Genomic DNA, 20,118 nt, shown 5'->3' with positions numbered 1-20,118 from the left:
AAAAAGATCAAGGCTAAGCCCTGGAAAAAGTCAACATGTTTATTTTCATATCTTTTTAGCTCCATTAAATTAGGGAGCATTGTTGATTAGAGTGCCTATAGATATCAGTATGGATAAGCTGTCTCAATAGTAGTACTGATATCAGTGAAATCCAAATGACACCCAACCCTGGTCATGACTTGTGCGTGCTGGTTGAGACTTTGTTCAGCATAAGACAATTTCAAGTCAGTCTGTAGAGAAGGGTGCAGCTGATTCTGCACAGTGTAGAACCATCATCCCAAACACATATTTATCACATTTTAGGAAGTGAAAGTTACTCACTGATACAATCTGGCTCCTCTAAAGATGTTTCCCCTTGACAAAGATTTTCTCCTGAAGATATATTCACTATGCATGGTTCTTCAGATTGGTTCTCTCCACTGACTGCAAAGAAAATCACAAAATATTTACCACAAAATAACTGTAAACCAGTCATAGAGAGTAAGTATAGACAGGGTAAACACTCACAATAGATTTCTTTGTCCATGCTCCAATTCCCTTTCCTGATCAAGCTTCCAATGAGATTATTTTCTCTCCATATCTTTGCCAGTTTCTTCAGAAATTCATCATCCCTCCTGTTCCATTCCTCATCCAGTAGTCTGACCAAGTCCTTTAGATTGGTTTCATCTCCACATATTTCTGTCTGGCTGTTGATCTCCTTGTCACTGTCTTTGTCAGTATCATACACTTCAGCATCTATCTCTGTGCTGAAATGAAATGAACCATTTCTCTCCACCATCTCCTCAATCTTCTCCAGCAGCTCTGTGACTTGACTGCGATTTCTCTTATTCATGTTGTCAAATGTGTGATATCTGTTTCCACATTTATTCACCACCCACTGCAGGGCTTTGCCTTCACTCTCAATGTGCTGTTCTATGGGCATATCTCCAAGCATATCACTCCATGTGAAGAGCACCAGAGTGTGTCTCCAGACACTTTCTCCAAACATCTCCATGTTCCCCTGAATGATCCTCCTTTGTTCTTCCTTGAATGGTGTGTCTCCAGGAATCACCAGAAGAATTGCATTAGGGGGTTCAGGACTGTTGGTCACCCCCTGTAAAATTTCAGACTTGACCCACTCTGGAGTGCAGTAGCTTGGAAGGAACTTCCACCAGCTGGGTGTGTCCAACACGGTGACCTTCCTTCCAGAGACTTCACCAGATGCTCTGTGACATTTCATGGTTCTTCTTCCTGTCACAAACTCATCAGTATTCAGGATGATATTTGCAGCTGAACTTTTCCCAGCGATAACCCAGCCCAGCAGTGCAATGCTCAACTCTGAAAAGTATTGTGCATTGAAATGAAACCATGTGAACTGGGAAGATGTACAACAGATTTTGCTAAATAATAATACAACTTTCCCATGTGTTAGACTTTATTTTTTTTATTTCGAGTCTGTGAAGAAAACTGAGTGCCAGAGGAAAAAATACATAAAAATAAGAATAAAAATAAAGCCTTTAAATACGTGCAGGATTCCAAAAGCTGAATGAATAAATAAATTTAGAAATAAACTCAGAATTTTTGTGTTCATATCAGTGCATTTCTGCCATTTTTGGCCACAATTTTTTTTTATTTATTTGTTTCTTCTTTCACGCTATTACTTATTTAAATGTCTCCTTCTTATATGTGGGTCCATTATTACTTTTACATTTTGGCATTTGTCAGTTCTCTCTCTCTCGCTGTCACACACACACACACACACACACACACACACACACACACACACACACATATATATATATGGAATATATACAATCATATTATGAATCAGGACCCTGCCCTAAAAACTTTCCCCAGAAACCCTATTATTTCCTGTTTTCAAAAATAATAGTATTCGTGGATGGTCGTGAGATTCACCTTATTTTCCTGGGCTTACCTTTTTGATTCAGTTCCCTTTGTTCCTTTTCCTTTATTTGTCTTACGATTGATTTTTCCACAGCAATTTCCCTCTTTCCTACAGCAGGTTTCAGAATTTCCTGATCAATCTGAAAACATCCTCCACCATTTTTGTCAATCACTCCCTGTATCTTCTCCAGTAGTTCTGTGACCTGGGTGTCATTGTTCTGATTCTCATTTTCAAAGACATGATACCTGCCCTCACATTTCTGTATGAGCCACTGAAGTGCTTCCCCTTCATTTTCTATGTGTTCTTCGATGTTTCTGTATCTTAAACAGCTTTCTTTGGTGAACAACACTATGCTGTATGCCCAGACCCCACCACCTAGGATTTCTAGATGGTCCTCCATTGATTTCCTGTGTTTCTCTGTGAATGGCATGTCTGACTCAATGATGAGCAGGAGAGCATGTGGTCCTGGAGGACATAGAGTGACACTGTGGACAAGTTCCTGTTTGAGACATTCTGCAGTGTCCTTTAAAAGGAAATGCTTCTTCCAGCCAGGAGTGTCAACCAGAGTGATCTCTGTTCCATTCACTGTCCTTTTATATTCATGGCATTGGCCAGTTCTTCTGTGTGTATTGATAATATTTTTTCCACACACAGTGTTAATCACAGAACTTTTGCCAGATAATTTCCCTCCAAACAGCACAACCCTCAAATCTGGAGGAGGGAGGAGAGGGAAGGGGAGAGAATCATTAATCGGGGTACAACATTTTACAACATTTACGCTAACACTTACACTAACATTTACGATTACTAAATCGAGCACATGTCCCTGGCTCTTAAGCTGCCACATTTCAATTCAGATCAAAAACTTGTTGTGAATCCCAAAGTTCAAACCAGTAAGACACCACTACAACCAGCTTACACAGACCAGGTAAAAACTCACAATTGACCTAAAGGACCTGAAAGACAGAAATCTTTGCCACATGAGAAGTATTTGCCACACAAATCAGAGGGCCAGGGATGGCTAAATACAGTGTAATGAGAACAAAAATAATAAGACTTTTTTTTTAGTTAAATATAGGCTTGAAATGCAAAGCTTGGTTAAACTGCAGGTAAAAGTCTGTGTATTGTAATCTGCATGTGTGGTCCTTAAGCAATACTGGAACTGTCTGATTTAGAACAGGCCAGCTACTCAAAACTAAATTAAAACAGTGAACTCATATTGCACAACTGTTGATGAGGCGTAATGTCATATCATTATCACAAACATGCTTTGTCATTTTACCAGCCTTCAGTCCTGGCACACCTGTTCATTCCCTGAGTCTTGCTGATTTTTACTGTTGTCCATCAAAATACTTTGGCTTTATAAAGTGACAAGTACCTGTCCAGGTGTTAATATTATAACACTGTAATGCAGAGTGGTTAAAGTAACAGCCATGCAGATATCGTGGTATGAACACTAATTTAGAGTAGATTAGATTAGAGTAGATTTAGAGTCGATTTTTTAGTACTAGAGTAGAACTGTACCAACTGTGTTTAGAGGTTCAATATGTGTGATGGGATATTTGATCAGATGTATTTTATTCCTACTAATAAGCCAGTGTTGAAAATTGTCCTCACTGCCTCAGTGATTTGTGAGTGTGAGTGGATTAGAGGTGTGATTGCAAGACATTCTTTCTAATTGCATTCAGCTGATCAAATCTTCGATAAATAGACCACGTTTGCTAGCTGGGGGCTTTCCTTTTTGTTTTGGGATCTGTGGTATTGTCGCCCAGTGGGAGCGCTGCGAGCGTTGTACTGTATCGCTATTCGGCTCTTCACATTTGTGGGCGTAACTTTCGCAAGTTTGCATCAATAATGAAAATAACGAAATAGAATTTCTTTTGGAATTTTGCAGAAAATCGCGGATGACGTGCGTAGACTAGAAATTGTAAATGTGGTACACCCCCAATTGTACTTTTTGTGTCCCCTCCAGGATGTTGTAGACTTTTTTTGCACTATTATTCATACTGTTGTATTGAAACATAATTTGCCGCTATACCTTTAACTATAGGCTTCCACACAATGAAATGCCTCACGAATTTTGCTTTGGGGCATGGTCGCGAAAAAAGCAAGCAAGTCATTTCCCTCAAAGGTTCGAGTGCTTAACTGAAGGTCTACAGTGATGTATTTGCCCCAACCAGAGCCGTTGAGAGAGTCTTTTCCACCGCTCTGGCCCAGACTAAGTTCATGTAACATGGAAACAACAGCCCATATTGATGTTTTTATGAGGCCTGTTCTTCTTTTTTGTAAACCTGTTTGGTAAACCAACTGCTCTTGCTTTCAGTTTTAGTTCTTCTCTCTCTCTCTCTCTCTCTCTCTCTCTCTCTCTCTCTCCGAAACATGTGATCAGTGTTGTCTGGCAGTTGTACTGGGGGGGGGGGGGCTGGGTCATAGCTGGGTTCCCTACTATTAACCCTTGCCACTGCATGCTTTATTGATGTGCTTTTCTTGCACCTAACCCCTTCTTACACCTCTTTTGCAGTGTGAGTGTGTGTGTGTCGTGTGTGTGCTGTGTATATGTGTGAGTGCATGCATGTTCACAATCACGTGTGGCGGTGGTAAGTACATTCCTCCCAAACTAGGTAATCCCCATCCTTAGTCTGCTCAGTGGTCGGCCTGCCTCTCCCTTTATTGGCCCCCTTTGAGGCATCCTAGTAATCCTTAGTGCCAGTTGTAGGTACAGAAACACCTTGTTTAAACTCCACTTTTATGCTGTTATTAAATTCTTTAGTATTTAAATAAAGTTCTGTCTCTTGTGCATTAACACTCTCTTGCAGCTCCTTTTTCTCCTCTTTTGCAGCGAATTTAAATAAACTTCACTCCTATGACCCTTGAGAACCACATCTCTGCTCTTGTTTTACACTGAAGGACCTGTGCAATACTTGCCGTTTACTGAGGGATTAGGTATAAAACTATCTCTTCAGGCAAAATTCCCAAAGTGGCGTTGTTAGTATATACGTTGTTTAAGGGGGACCCTTTTACCTACCTGCCCTCCCCCCTCTGGTTACACTACCATGAACATAGCCTACAGAATTAAGGTTTGGGGGTCCTAGAGAGATTCGTGTTTTTTCCACTTTCGCAGGGGTCCTGCACCCCTAACCCCTGCGAATGTGGAGGGGCGACTGTACTTCTAATCTTGGCACTGTTGGACCAGCAAAGCTTTACCTATAGAGTCCCCTACAGAGTTGCCGTTACAGGCGTGGCGCATCCTAACCAGGTCCTGCATTTTAGTGTTGCCACTGATTTTTAACAATGATTATGCTTACTTTTCTGAAAATCGTCATTTAAAATGATTGTTTGTGAATTTGCATGTGATTGATGGATGGATTTACAATATATTAGCTTTAATTGAAGTGGAGATTTTGGGGATACCAAGGGGAGTTTAAATTCAGTGGTTGTGCTAATTTTTCCCTGCACATGACTGATTATACCGTTTGAGGGGAATGGCATTTTTCCTGCTGTATTGCAGACGAGTTGGATTGATGTGTCTACTCATGGTTTGTGGGTTCTTAATTCTGTTTAACTCACTACTTTATTCCCCATGAATTTGCAGCCTCTGACTAAAATAACACTCCTAAATTTACACTTTATTCCTGAACACCTGGTTGTCTGTCTGATTTATACACTTTGTCACTGAAGCGCACCCCTTCACTCATTGATTAAACCAAATTATCTTATATTTCATGGTATTTTGAAGGCTGGAAATATATTGCTGTAACCTCTTTCTGTCGTTTATACTGCTGAAAAGGTCTTTTTTAGCAGTTTAAAGAACCACAATAACATTATACTCCATCTTATAGTAACTCTGTACTTCATGAAATATGTTTTATTTACAGACAGGAGCTAATTTACAAGACCTTTGTATAAGATAAAAAAAGAGAAAAATATTTACGAGAGCAAATTTCTGTGTTCGTTCTGCCCTCTTTCTGTACATGGTTTTCACATTTTTCCATTTTTACTTTAAAGTCACCAGTTGAACATAACTAACATTTAAAAATTCTACTGTTGTCAGATGGTAGGCCTTTATTTTCTTATCTCCTGTCTTCAGATTCTTACTGAGCCGCTTTCAGAGCCTGTGGTTTCTATGGTGACGAACAACACTCCTTAAAAGCAGGTCTTTGACTTGTGTAGCAGTAGGATACGGGGTTGATAGGTAGGTAAAGCATTTGAGAAGCTGTGACAGGTCTATGACAGTACTATGAGCGATTAAGCAGAAGAGTGTCAACCAAAGCAACCTTCCATTAACATTCTCTCTAACTCACCACACTACCTCAGACAGGCACGAAATATAACATAGGTTTAACAGTCTTACGCTCATTAAAACTCCACCAACCCACTGGTCTGAATACATGTGTAGAATCACAATGGAACTTTTAATGACAACAGAAAGTGCTCATCCCAAAACTGATTTTGGGAAAAAAACTTTGAAATAACCACAGACATATTTGGTAACTCACCATGCTGACTGTTTTCTCCATCTTCTGACATTGTCTCTCGTTTTTGTCTGCTTTCCTTGAGTTCCACTAAATACACGATTTCAACTTCTCCACAAAGGGTAAGAATACATGTGGTGATTAGAAGACTTTTGTCAATTTATTGTATAAAGGCAGTCTGGGCCATTTTGTATTTAGAAAATGAGACAACAGTATATCGCATTACACTGCTATAAATGTCTGGATGAAACTGTCAGCCTGAAGGTTGTGTAGAAGAGACTAAAATGTTTTCTAGTTCCTGGATTCACCCCCCCCCCCCCCCCCCCCCCCAAAAAAAAAAAAAAACAGAACACAACACCACAGTGAAACAGAACCCGGAATGACCTTACAAAGGGGCAGATTTAGCATTCATGGCTTCTCAAATAACTTTATTCACAGCATTTCGTATGAATGTGAAATTATTTCACATGTTCTATGTCCTCATGATGTTGTGAGATAATAATTTAACTATTTACATGTTCATCATGGGTCGACTGATGTTTCCAAAGGCTTTTAGTTATACCTACTGGCAGGCAGGTAGTGGGGTTTAGACATATCATGGTAAACTGTGTAGTGTAAATTGTTATTGCTTTCCCCCATGGATACAGGTTCACACACAGATCAAATATGCTATACATATTAAATATAGGATGTACATTTAAGACTGTTATAGCATTTTGTTGATGTAGCTTGTTGTGTTTCCTCATCCAAACCATAGTGAGACTCCTCCAACACGTCCTAAACTATTTAATCTGATGTTCGCTGTTCTTTACGCTTATGCACTCAATTCATGTATAGTCAACTAGTCTGGGAATGTTATGTGTGTGTGATCTATTATTATGTGTGTGTGAGATCTGTTTCACTTCCTCTGTCATTGAAACTTTGTTTTGCACAGGAAAACACTTTCACTTCTGCCCTGGCATAAGCAATAACTGGGGAGTGTGAATCATCATTTACTAAAATCATTTGTACAAACAAGAGGTTTAATTCATTTGACAATGCAGGCAGTAGATAACTAGAGGAATATTGATTCCAGTGGTGTGGTGCATTGTTCAGATGCAGTATGCAACAAAATCTCCATAAAGTTTTGTGAGGAGGTCAAACTGTGTCACGCCTCTGTCCTCACCTCTCCCCTCTGCTGGTCTCTCACTGTACTGCTTTCCTTGGTTTAATCTGTCAATCTCCTGTTTCACTGGTGTCATCAGTTAATAACTCCATCATTTGTTTCACCTGTTTTCTGTTCATTTAGCCCTGGTTTCTGTTTATATAAATACCCATGCCTTTGATCTTTTCTTTGTGAAGTCTTGCCCTGATCTATTGGACTATTCTGAGAAACATGTTCTCAGTCAGACATCTTGGTCCAGTTTATTTCCAGTCTTCACTTCCTTTACCTGTTCTCTCATTTCTCTCTGCCTGTTTTGCCTGAGTCCTCCAGCCTGTAACCCCTGTCTGGGTTCTGTGCTTCACTGTCTGGAGTAGTCTAAGCCTCCTGAGATCTTACTGACAATCTGGAACATGACATGACATCGTACCAAACAACAACAACAACAACACTGCCAGAAATTACACAATTAAATATGTATTATCATAAAAGCTCTCAGTTAATTTTCTTTAAAATATCTTGGTGTAAAAAACCTAAAACAGCTAGAGTAGCTAGAGTAAAGGATTTAAAAATATTTGTGAATATGCTGTATAGGGACACAATCATTCACTATATGTTTATGACTTCTGACTTTAAAAGAATGCTTGGGCAAACATTTCAGAAAGTATGCAGTATAAATACGTATTGAAAATAGAACCCCCAGAGCCCACTGAGAGACACTATTAACTCATCTAACAGGTAGACCGGTGTCGAGGGATCCAGGTACTGGACAGTCTAATGCTAGAGTGAAACGAGTTACATAAATAACTCTGAGTGTGATATGGCTGTTGGTGCCAGGCATAATGGTTCCAGTATCTCAGATATGGGCTTATAAACTTACTGCCTGATTCCAGTGGTGCAGGTTGGCAACAGTGGTATTATGTTGAAATGGTTTGCAGAATCTTTTTAATGGCGGGTTTCATGGAACAAATGGAATTGTTAACAATCTTTTGCAAGCAATTCGAAAGCAAGCAGATTAATAAGAACTGTGTCTGCTGGTCTCTCAGACAGTAAAAATAGACAGACAGTTTGTCATGGTCCCTGTGATGTGGTGACATAAATGACCCAGTGACCAAAAGAGCAGGCTCATTAAAAAAACACTGTAATACTTTACACCTCAGGCCACACTGTGACTATATCAGGGCCATTAGTCCATAGAGGTGCACAGAGGAAAACAGTACAGCACTGATGGATCACACACAGATGTCAAAAAGTCCAGAGGTTCAGAGGAGCAAGTTTATTGGACTCATGGGAAAAGCAGGCACAGACCAATGACACAGTCAAAACTCACTGAACTGGTGTTATCACTTCAACTGGTGTCCAGTCATGGGATAGAAATACAGCAATGCTATCTCAGATACATGCAGTAGACTGAAAATAAGACTTGATGATGAAAAGTGTCCTGTCATTTCCTTCTTAGGGTAAATAAGAGGAGTATAAAGTTGACAGTAAAGGACAGTTTTTATTTCTATTAAATAAAATTAAATTGCTGTAAAAATGTCAGTATGATTTAATCTTTATAATAATGAACAATATGATGTAAAGTTGAATAAAAAATAGTATAATATGTAAGGAACATGAAAATAAATCGGACAAGATTCATTTTTCCATCTTACATGAAAAAGTATAGAAGCAAAACACATCATTTGACTTGACCTGAGACAAGTCACAAACCTCTGTGACATCATCATCTGTCTCTGTAGATACATGTCACAGATCACATATTAAGCACGAAAGTGTAAATAATCAAAACATATTTTGACAGAATTTATAGTTAAGCAGGCATTGTGTTACACTTTTACTCTGACAAAAGAAAAGAGACACGGTTCATACACTGGTTTCATTTCAGTCAGTCAGATTATCTTCAAGGTTTTCCTGAGGATCACATCTGTCCTCTTTGGTGCTGATTAATCTGTCTCATATCCAGAGACTTGGGATGGAGTCTGTCCCTGAAGCCATGTGTTAACTTTATCAAATGATCTTTGTAATTCAGAGACATCAACCTCAGAGGAGGTCTGTGCTGAAATCAGAGAAAATAATAATAATAAATATACAAAGTTATTTCACACTGTAATTATCTTTCATCTCTGTGATTTAAAGAATCTGTGGGCATAGTGTGGTATTTTCTCACCAAAGGATTCTCTTAAAAGCATCAGCATCTCCTTGATTCTGGACATCATTGATTCTTCTCGTCTGTTCCATTCTCTGTCAATCAGTTCTTTAATTTGAGCACTGGGTTCACTGGTCATGTTTCCTTCATTCTTGAGGACAGGATCACCACTTTGTACGTTACACCCAGACTCAGTGCCTGATTCAGTAAAAATCAACTTTACATCACCATATCAAGACATGTTTATCATAAAATAACAACATTTTCATCTGATTTCGTGCACATGATACAAGAGTTTAAATCAATATGTTATGACAGCAGCAACTGTCTCTTTATTCTGCCCAAACATATGCACCTCAACAAAAGCGTTTTAGCTCTGACTGAAATGGGAGACTGGAGTGAGGTCATGAGGAGGTGAAAAGAGGAGTTTTCAGAACATGAGGAGCATATGCAGAGTCACCTGAGCCCTCAGGGTTTTATGACATTAGAGGAGGAGAAATTTACTCACTGACAGATTCTGGTTTCCTTTGAGATGAGTCCTCCATTAAAAACATTTCTTTAGGGGCTTTCCCTTCCTTAACTGCAAAGAAAAATAACATGAGATTATGAAATTTATACCAAGACAACTGTGTGAATAGAATAAGTTCACAGATTTATATTCAAAGAGAGTCTCACATCTAAAAGAAATAGGAGGATGCACTCTGTGAAGTCACATCATGTGGATTGTGTTTGACAGTTTTTGTAGCTCACAGCTGTCAGCTACTACTACCTCTACTCCAAGGCCTTACTGCTCTGGGGTCTTGAGTTAGGCTTTTGTTTGAACACTCTGCTCTCTTGTATAGAGCACTTTTTTTTAGTTTTTACGAATTTTCTAATCTTACATGTCATGCTCCCACCAGATAATCATATATCTCTGCCAGTGTTTGGTTTTAGTCAGTCACTGACACAACCAAAGAGTAGTAATGAACGAATACTTTGGAAGCTGGTGGAGAGGTTTGTGTTTCTATATGAATTATGTAAAATATTCTCACCAAAGGATTCTGTGCAGGCCCACAACATCTCCCAGAGTCTGAACATTATTCCCTGTTCTCGTCTGTCTCTTTCTCTGTTGAACAGATCATTAATACGACCAGGGAACTGAACAGGAACTTTTTCCTCGTCCTTGATGTCAGGACGACCACTTTGTGCATTATCCCCAGACACAGTTCCTGATTTAAAGAAACTACCATTAAAACACCATCATTAGACAGGAAAATGTAACATATTACAAAGGCTTTACTTTTTAAATTTCTTATTTAAGTCACAAGTCACAACTTGGGCAGGGTATCAAGAACCAGTGTTATTTTAGTACCAGTTCCTTGGGGCCAGTTCCTTGGACCATTTGCCCACTGTGAAGCCCAACAAAGCAGACAAGGTCCATCTACTACTCACAGTCAAGATACCTACACACATCCAAGGACACAGGAACCTTGTTCCACTTGTTATCAGCCTCAGGGCAACTCACATTATGGAAATTGTCAGTAAATACACTGACGTTATGAATTTCAGTGCATTTCACTTCTGTTGTAGAATTTAGATCAGTTCATGCTTAAAACTGGTTTGAAAAGGCATATTAGCATCTCACTGAAACTAATGCATTCAGCTACCGATTAATGATTTAGCTTGTAATTCAAAAACATACACACGCACCTTTTTAAAACACACATTTCAACAACAGTGCATTGAATTGCGCCAAGTATCTAAAAACTAAACAAAACAAAAAAATTCAAAATGTCAGCATATTCTTGTTAGGCTGGGTATCACAGCATTAGTTACTCTCTGTGTTCATAGACAGTGACGCTCAAGGTGCAGCTGGTTGCAAGAGAATCATTGCTGCTTAAAGAGGGAGAATGACACAGAATAAAAGAGCTGAATGTCACAGAGCTGCCTAAGAAAACTTATATACAGAGAACTTATGTACAGCACACACATGTAAACGATACCACTTAAGGAAAAAAGAATGAAACCCAAAATGATCAAATGCAGATCAGTAGAGCTGAGGAGAGGGCTGCAGAGGAGCATTAAACCAGTCGTGTGAGAGAACGTTAACAATGAACTCTTACATTACAGGGGCCTCACTACTGTCCCTATATCAGAAAACTCTGCTGTCTGGTGCTGGGGAAGGAAGGACACCCAGCTCTCCTCTACATACCTGTGTGTCCAAACCTCCTGGAGGTTCTCAGAGTGGGTTTTTTTCTTGGTCAGGGACACAATAACATAAAAAAGATCCAGGCTAAACTCTGAGAAAGTTAACATGTTTGTTTTCCCAAACAAAAAATGCTGATTATTATTTTTGCTGTTGTCTGTGTGTAGATTGTCACAGTTTTATGTTTTGTCCCCTTTTGATCATGCTTCATTATTGTATCACTGGTAATCTTCATTATTTACGTTTCTGTTAATCAACATTTGAAACAAGAACCAGTGATTATGTTTATTTCATTAATTCATTTGTTTTACAAAAAAATCATTTGATATTTGTGCCCAACCCAAAGAAGTGTTATTAATTATTTTGGTCCGCTAAATTAGGGATCATTGTTGATTAGAGTATAGAGCTAGATATCAGTATGGATAAGCTGCTTCAATGGTAGTACTGGTATCAGTGAAATCTAAATGACACCCAACCCTGGTCATGATTTTTGGATGCTGGTTGACACTTCATTCAGCACAAGACAGTTTCAAGTCACTCTGTAGTGAAGGGTGCAGCTGTTTCTGTAGAGTGTAGAACCATCAACCCAAATATATATTTATCATATTAGAGAAGGTGAAAGTTAGTCACTGATACAATCTGGTTCTTCTGAAGATGATTCACCTTGACAAAGATTTTCTTCTGAAGATACCCCTATGCATTTTTCCTCAGACTGGTTCTCTCCACTAACTGCAAAGAAAATCACAAAATATTAGCCACAAAATAACTGCAAACCAGTCATAGAGAGTAAGTATAGACAGTGTAAACACTCACAATTGAGTTCTTCATCCATGCTCTTATTCCCATTCCAGATGAAGCTTCCAATGGGATTATTTTCTCTCCATATTTTTTCCAACTTCTTCAGAAATTCATCATCTCTTCTGTTCCATTCCTCATCCAGTTGTCTAACCGCTTCCTTTAGATTGGTTTCATTTCCACATAAATCTGTCTGGCTGTCGATCTCCTTGTCACTATCTTCATCAGTATCATAAAGCTCAGTTTCTATCTCAGTGCTGAACTGAAATGAACTGTTTCTCTCCACCATCTCCTCAATCTTCTCCAGCAGCTCTGTGACTTGACTGTGATCACTCTTATTCATGTTGTCAAATACATGATATCTGTTCCCACATTTATTCAACACCCACTGCAGGGCTTTGCCTTCACTCTCAATGTGCTGTTCTATGGGCATATCTCCAAGCATATCACTCCATGTGAAGAGCACAATAGTGTGTTTCCAGACATTTTCTCCAAACATCTCCATGTTCCCCTGAATGATCCTCCTTTGTTCTTCCTTGAATGATGTGTCTCCAGGAATCACCAGAAGAATTGCATTAGGGGGTTCAGGACTGTTGGTCACCCCCTGTAAAATTTCAGACTTGACCCACTCTGGAGTGCAGTGGCTTGGAAGGAACTTCCACCAGCTGGGTGTGTCCAACACAGTGACCTTCCTTCCAGAGACTTCACCAGATGCTCTGTGACATTTCATGGTTCTTCTTCCCGTCACAAACTCATCAGTATTCAAGATGATATTTGCAGCTGAACTTTTCCCACCAGCAACCCAGCCCAGCAGTGCAATTCTCAACTCTGAAAGACATTATGTTTTTAATGTAAACACTGAGAAATAGGATGCAGCATACCATGTAATCCTATGCTGTAACATTCTATATCCCACTGGAATGATGTATCAATTGCAAGGCTGGATTATGGACCAGGCCAGTGGAGCCAGTGCCCTGGGGCCTCGGACTGCCAGGGGCCTTCCAAGCCTCAGGCTGCATGCAGTGTGTGGCCCAAGACTTCTGAAGGAAGTTGAACGTTACGGCCCTCAGCGTGCACAGCGCAAGCTGACCACTAGGCCTGTGGTGCTTATAGCGTCAGCTAACCGCTAGGGCCCCCCCAGACCGCTCAGTGCTTTGGATGTGAGGGCCCTCTGGCCCCTTGGTGTTTAAAATGTGAGTTCACCACTAGGGCCTTCCAGTCCTTACAATGTAAGGGCCCCAAGACCCCTGGGGCTTAAAGCGTGATCTGACCACTAAGGCCCCTGGGCCCCTCCGTGCTTAAAGCATGAGCTGAACTCATCCAATTCGAGTCTTTCATGTCTGACTCTGAGTGTGAGAAGTGCCCAACTGAATTGCTTGAGACATTGCAGGTATTTAATCTGCAGTCAGTGCTCCCCAATGTTTTCGTGGCACTTTGGATTTTTCTAACTTTGTCAGTGACAAACTGCCAGGGTGAGCAGACATTTTCCCTTTTAGGCGGAATAAAAAAAGAACTGCGGAGTACCATGTGTCAAACACGTCTCAGCTCACGTCACTTATGTCAGTAGAGTCAGACCTTGTCAGACGGCTAGATTTTGTGGATGATTTTGTGGATGTGGATCTAGTGGATGATTTTTCGAGGAGGAACAAAAGAAAGTCTCCAGTTTAGCTAAGCAAGGGGAGGGGGGGCCTCCAAAAAACGTGTGCCCAGGGGCCTGATCAGTAGTGTTACTTTGAGGAAACTGTCAAAAAGGGGCCAATAAGAGTGAAATCCCCTTTTAACATGAGAAGAAAAAGTAATGTAGGCGTGATTTAAGCTTTCTATGGTGAATTAGAGATGTATAAGGGTATATTCACAGGCCAGCAGCAGTTTTGTCACTACTTTGTCATGGTAAGGCTTACTTACAAACTGATTGTTTATATTCACTATGGGTGCATCAGAACAAGTACTAAAGAGGTATGTATTTCTCTCTTGACACAGTATAGACCCACCTTTCAGAATTATGTTTCTTTTTTCCTTCGCCTGTTTTTGTCTTACAGTCGATTTCTCCACAGGGATCTTTCTCTTTGCCTCCTGATGCTGCAAAACATTCTGATCAATCTGAAAACATCCTCCTCTGTTTTTTGCTCTTACTCCCTGTATCTTCTCCAGTAGTCCAGTGACCTGGGTGTCATTGTTATGGTTCTTGTTTTCAAAGACATGATACCTGCCCTCACATTTCTGTATGAGCCACTGAAGTGCTTCCCCTTCATTTTCTATGTGTTCTTCAATGTTTCTGGATTTTAAATAGCTTTTTCTGGTGAACAATATCATGCTGTATGCCCAGACCCCACCACCCAGGAGCTCTAGATGCTCCTCCATTGATTTCCTGTGTTTCTCTGTGAATGGAATGTCCAACTCAATGACAAGCAGGAGAGCATGTGGTCCTGGAGGACACAGAGTGACACTGTGGACAAGTTCCTGTCTCAGACATTCAGCAGTGTCCTTTAAAGATAAAAACTTCCACCAGCCTGGAGTATCCACCAGAGTGATCTCTGTTCCATTGACTGTCCTTTGATATTCATGGCATTGGCCAGTTCTGCTGTAAGTGTTGATGATGTTTTCTCCACACACAGTGTTGATCACAGAACTTTTACCAGATAACCTCCCTCCAAACAGCACAACCCTCAATTCTGAGAGAGAGAGAGAGAAGGGGAGAGAGAGAGAGAGAGAGAGAGAGAGAGAGAGAGAGGAGAGAGGGGGTGTTAAAGGATTTGGAATCAAGGATTTGGTCTAAAGCTGCCAAATCTGTAATTAGACTAAGTTAAATTAATAATCTAAAGCTAAAAAGATGAACCAGCAGGAACATGTCTTGGTCAGACCATTGTAGTTTATATAAACCCATTAACAACTAGTAATTTCAATCAGGTGTCCATGAAAGGCTATGGAGAAATCTGTCCAGTGGCGTAGAAGTTGTTGTAACATACAGCTGCAGGTCAGAATCAACTAAATGCAAAAGTATGAGAAGATATGTCTTAATGCAAAACATGCCTAAAGAAAGAGTAATATCTGTGTAATGTAATTTGCAGTTGGAACTGGAGGCAAATGTTCTCTTTTTTGATGGTTACAGAAATTCCTAAGGAGCCATGAACGTTGTCACACAGATAGGAATGAGGGTTATACCGGCACACACAACAGATTATCTAATCAGATAAAATTTCACTCTAACTCCTCTTTCACTCTGTCCAAAGTCACAGGACTTTATGGGCACATTTTAGTAACACTGGAGCAGGCCTCTTGAAAAGTTGCCCGGTAACTAATACAGTTTTGAAACACTGGAACAGACTTTTTGAAAAGTTGCCTGAGATCTAAATAAAAACATTTGATAAATGATAATAAAACTCATATTATAGTAATGTAGAATAATGATCATCAGCATCACAAAGATGTTGTAATGTTCACTCTCTCAGTCATGCTGATTATTGTCCATTAAAATGCTCATTTATAAAATGACAGGTATCTGTCCAGATGTTAATATTATAACACTGAAATGTAGAGTAGTTAAAGAGACAGACATCCAGGTATCACTGTATGATAAGTCATTTAGAGTAGATGATCTGATTTAGAATTATGTTAACTGTTGTTTGTGTTTCTGAAAAACAGTCCTTTATTCAGAGCAGTTTATAGCTCCACAGAACTCTCTCTATAGTCACTCCGTCTATACACAAGTTAACTTGCTGTGGTGTCCAGAGTGATAAACAAACTCTTTTCTTTGACGTCTTGACAGGTCAGACGTGGGGAGAAATGTAAGTAAAGCGTCTGAGTGATTGAAAACTGTCCAAATAAATGACTCCTTTACCTCTGGTAAAGTTACTACAATTTGAATATTCTCAGAAAAATTTGTCGTAACACCATATCAAATAAATACATTATGAAAATATTAGTGTCACTTCTCTCACCCAGTATACACATCAGGCCCAAGATCAGTACTGTAACCTCAATGGCTACAAAACATGTTATATTTATTTTGGTGTTTCCCTGCATGTAATGTACATGTTGATTGTCTCACACAGGTTCTCACACATGTGAAAAACAGATCAATGATGAAACAACTTCAGAGATTTTTGTCTCACCTTCCTGGCTGTTTGTTCTCTCTTCAGACATTTTCTCTTGTTTTTGTTTTCCTTCCTTTGTTTCACAAAGAGATAATTTCAGCTTCTCCCAAATGGAGTAAGAATCTGTGTGATGTTCAGTAGAAGTCCACTGTCACAAGCTTTTGCGTGATGGCAGTCTGAGGCATTTTCTATTTAGAAAAAGAGGCAATAGTTATCATATTAAACTACTGTAAATGTCTGACTGTTGGTCTGAAGGTCGTGTAAGGCAGACTAAAACGAAAGTAGTTTTTCTGACTGAAAAACAAGCGAGAAAACTGGAATGACATGTTTGAATTCGTGTTTAGCAACATTCCTTTCCGTGTTACTCCACATGTGGCCATTGTCCGTTTACCTGCTCCTGGAATCACAAAACACTGTCAACAGCAAAACAACTCATTTAAACAGAACTAAGAGTGAGAATCTGCTATGAGATCTCAGAGAGACTGTGGGTATGAGCCCATACAGAACATTCACTTAGTGCTGTTCGTAACATTCAGTATCAGTGTTACATGATGGAATAGTCTGGCATGATTTCATTCCTTTTACAAATACTCACTGAGAGCAGACTAAAGTTTCTGACTGGTAGGTGAGGTGGGGAATATGTGTCTCTATCAATGGTCAGGAGTAATTTACCCACTTTACAACAAATTCAGATGGAAAATACAGCTGCTGAAGCGTTAAAAAGAAGTCTGTCACTAACATCTAAGTCTAAAATAATTTGTGCCGGACAATAAGGAGCCACTTCATGTTAACCATGATAATAATCATCTGTGATCTCACGGTGAACAATTTCCTCATTTGACACAAATTCCTCCCCCCTGTCAAATATTTTATTCAGAACAAATATTGAGTTTATTCTTTAAATGAAGGACTTTTCTAGCTTTGATTTTTCTTCCTTTTGCCAAACCACGGAGAATATTAAATATTCAAACCACTGAAGATGATTTAAAATGTCGCTGCAAATGTCTGGTCTTCAGTCAACCAAAGCAGGCACATGTCACATACCTCTTCATCTCCCTTCACTGGCTCCCTGTATCTGCCCGCAGAAAATCCCTGATGCTGCTTTCAGATCAACCAGGGGAACTGCACCTACATAGAGCGAGTTGCTCAGCGGGACCTGTGTTCTATCCCACCCATAATAGTCTGTGAGGGAATAGTGTTTGATGATTCCACATCTATCCAGTCTGCTGACTCCCTCACAATCTTTAAGACTCATCTTTTCTGTGAAACCACAAACTAACCCATGCCCCCACCACTCGACCCAAACCTACTGTCCTGATATCTCAAATGTTTCCAGACCAGACACACTTCACAAAGAAACTAAGGAAAACCAGTGAGGAGTAAAAATCATATAATAATATTCCTGAATAAAAGTCAGCGTGATTTGAAGCTTATAGAAAATCAATCATTTTCTCATGTTTTAAACTTTACATTACCTACTGACTAATGATTTCCTCGTGTTATTTGATTCTGTTTTTGTTCTTGTAAATTTGATCCAGATTTACCCAGTTTCTTGTTATTCTCCCCTGTCATTGCAAAACATATACATTTTTTTTTTTTTTTAATTTCAAGGAAAACATTAAGCTAATCATGTGACCAACCTGAGCAGTATAGCAGTAAACAGTTTATATGGGTGGCTAGCATACTTAGCTTAGCCAGACAAAAAACCTTAATTAATTTGACAATTATAAAAGTCATCAGGCAAGTCCATTATCAGTCTTTGCATAGCACTGTATACTAGTACGCAGTTCATGCCACATTCTGTTAATCTACATGAGAAAGAGTTAATCATTTAGTAAGGTCTCTCGCAGAGGAATAATTATGACTTCAGCTGCTGGGTCATTAGTAGAGTAACACAGAACAGGGTTGTGTTGGGCTTATGGAGCCCTTGCTAATGGGTCGGCTGTACTGCAGTTGGACACCTGGTCCATGACTATGCTCCTCGATCTCGCTCCTTCAGCACTGGACTGTCCTCACATATCATTCCAAAAGGCTGGAATTTCTCCCTATTTTAAAAGCAAACAGCTGATCTGAATTTCCCTGATGTGAAGAACCCTTGTCCATTCACCCTTTGACTGATGTGGAAGTCTTGATGAAACATAATTCTGTGTATACCCTTCACTGGCTCCCAGTATCTGCAAGCATTTAGTCCCTGATGCTTCTTTCAGATCAGTCAAGGGAACTGCACCTACATACACCAGGTTAATGGAGTGATAGACAGTGAAAAAGGGAACTGATAATTCTTGCTTGCTGCTGTAATATAATTTTAATTTGGGTAGACATAACCTGCCTTTATGCACAGTTGCTCATGTTGGTGTGAGTTTTATACTAGCTGGTTAAATTCACTGAAAAAAAAATTAAAGTAACGCTGTACACAGAGGAGGTCAGAATGGCAGTCTAGAGCAATAGATTGAGAAAAATAGATGAACTGACAATACCTTCTTTTTTTTTTTTGTAGCAGTTTACATAATTCACATAATCTGTGTGCTATATTTCCATAAGACTGCTGGACACATGGATTCCTAAGCATTTTATACCTTTTGGTTTCCATTTAAACTTCTAAATAGCTCTAGATAATTATGCAAGAAGGTGTGTTTTTAAAGCCACATTACCTCATTTTCGCCATGATTAATTTTATATTGACAAAACTTCCTATATTAATCATGTTTTGAAAGTAATTGCTAAAGCAGTGAGTCTATGTTGGAAATGTACACCATTCAGTTTTTGTGTTATAATCAGAGCATTATACAAGTAACAGATAATGAAAATGAGCCACGTGAGAGTATCCAGCAGTATTAGATGAATGTTAGGTGAAATAACTTGTTTGGAGGGATGAGCTTGTCATGAGACTTCTCCCATTATATTTTCCCACCTGACTTTCTACCACTACTGTAGACAGGGAGAGTGATTCTGTTCAACAAGACCCACAGCGCCCCCCATGGGCACAGTGTGGGATAGCTTTTTACTGGGATTATCTCAGTGCCCTTAAACCAGTGTTTCTCAATCCTGCTCCTGGTGGGGGGAGGGGGGGGGGGGGCTGCTCTGCACGTTTTCCATCTTTCCCTGCTCTACCTACCTGACTGAACTCATCAGTGGCTCTTTTGATTGGCTGAGCACACCTGATTTAATCAAGAGCATAATAATCACACTAATCAGGTGTGTTTGGAGCAAGGACAGATAGTAGATATGCAGAGCAGTGGATTGAGAACCACTGCTTTAATGCATAACCACACATAGTAAAACATTACAGTATTGTTGGATCACAGTCAAAAAGTCCATAGGTTGAGAAACGCAAGTTTATTCATTTCCTGGGAGCTGCAAAGCATGTGCACGACAGAGAGTTCATATTACAGCTAAG

At 39.6% G+C, this 20,118-nt stretch overlaps 2 protein-coding genes across 2 annotated transcripts in view; both read right to left on the bottom strand.

Moving 5' to 3' along the window:
- LOC115805115 (GTPase IMAP family member 8-like) overlaps positions 1 to 5,150 on the bottom strand; it is a 30,601-nt gene extending 25,451 nt beyond the window's left edge. The window contains exons 1-3 of the mRNA XM_030765596.1: positions 5,090 to 5,150; positions 1,916 to 2,350; positions 508 to 1,317 (exon numbers count right to left, since the gene is read on the bottom strand). Coding sequence (XP_030621456.1) covers positions 508 to 1,317; positions 1,916 to 2,350; positions 5,090 to 5,150 — 1,306 coding nt within the window. The remainder of the gene's footprint in view (positions 1 to 507; positions 1,318 to 1,915; positions 2,351 to 5,089) is intronic.
- Positions 5,151 to 12,525: 7,375 nt separating this feature from the next.
- LOC115805114 (GTPase IMAP family member 7-like) lies at positions 12,526 to 16,770 on the bottom strand. Its single transcript, XM_030765595.1, has 4 exons — positions 16,740 to 16,770; positions 14,619 to 15,299; positions 12,914 to 13,455; positions 12,526 to 12,561 (listed from the first exon to the last, which is right to left on the bottom strand). Exons 1-4 carry the CDS (start codon positions 16,768 to 16,770, stop codon positions 12,526 to 12,528), a joined length of 1,290 nt encoding a protein of 429 aa, XP_030621455.1.
- Between the last annotated feature and the right edge of the window lie 3,348 nt (positions 16,771 to 20,118).

This window comes from Chanos chanos, chromosome 2 (genome assembly GCF_902362185.1).
Source record: "Chanos chanos chromosome 2, fChaCha1.1, whole genome shotgun sequence".
Lineage (NCBI taxonomy): Eukaryota > Metazoa > Chordata > Actinopteri > Gonorynchiformes > Chanidae > Chanos > Chanos chanos.
Note: the sequence above shows the minus strand (reverse complement) of the source record. Positions and strands in the feature narration are given on the sequence as shown.

Bases quoted from the DNA above. Each gene is read 5' to 3' on its own strand.
- LOC115805114 (XM_030765595.1), bottom strand. From the start codon at position 16,770: ATGTCTGAAGAGAGAACAAACAGCCAGGAAG. The intron at 15,300-16,739 runs GTGAGACAAAAA...TCTCTCTCTCAG, and splicing joins GAGAACAAACAGCCAGGAAG to AATTGAGGGTTGTGCTGTTT. The intron at 13,456-14,618 runs GTGGGTCTATAC...AATGTCTTTCAG, and splicing joins AAGAAACATAATTCTGAAAG to AGTTGAGAATTGCACTGCTG.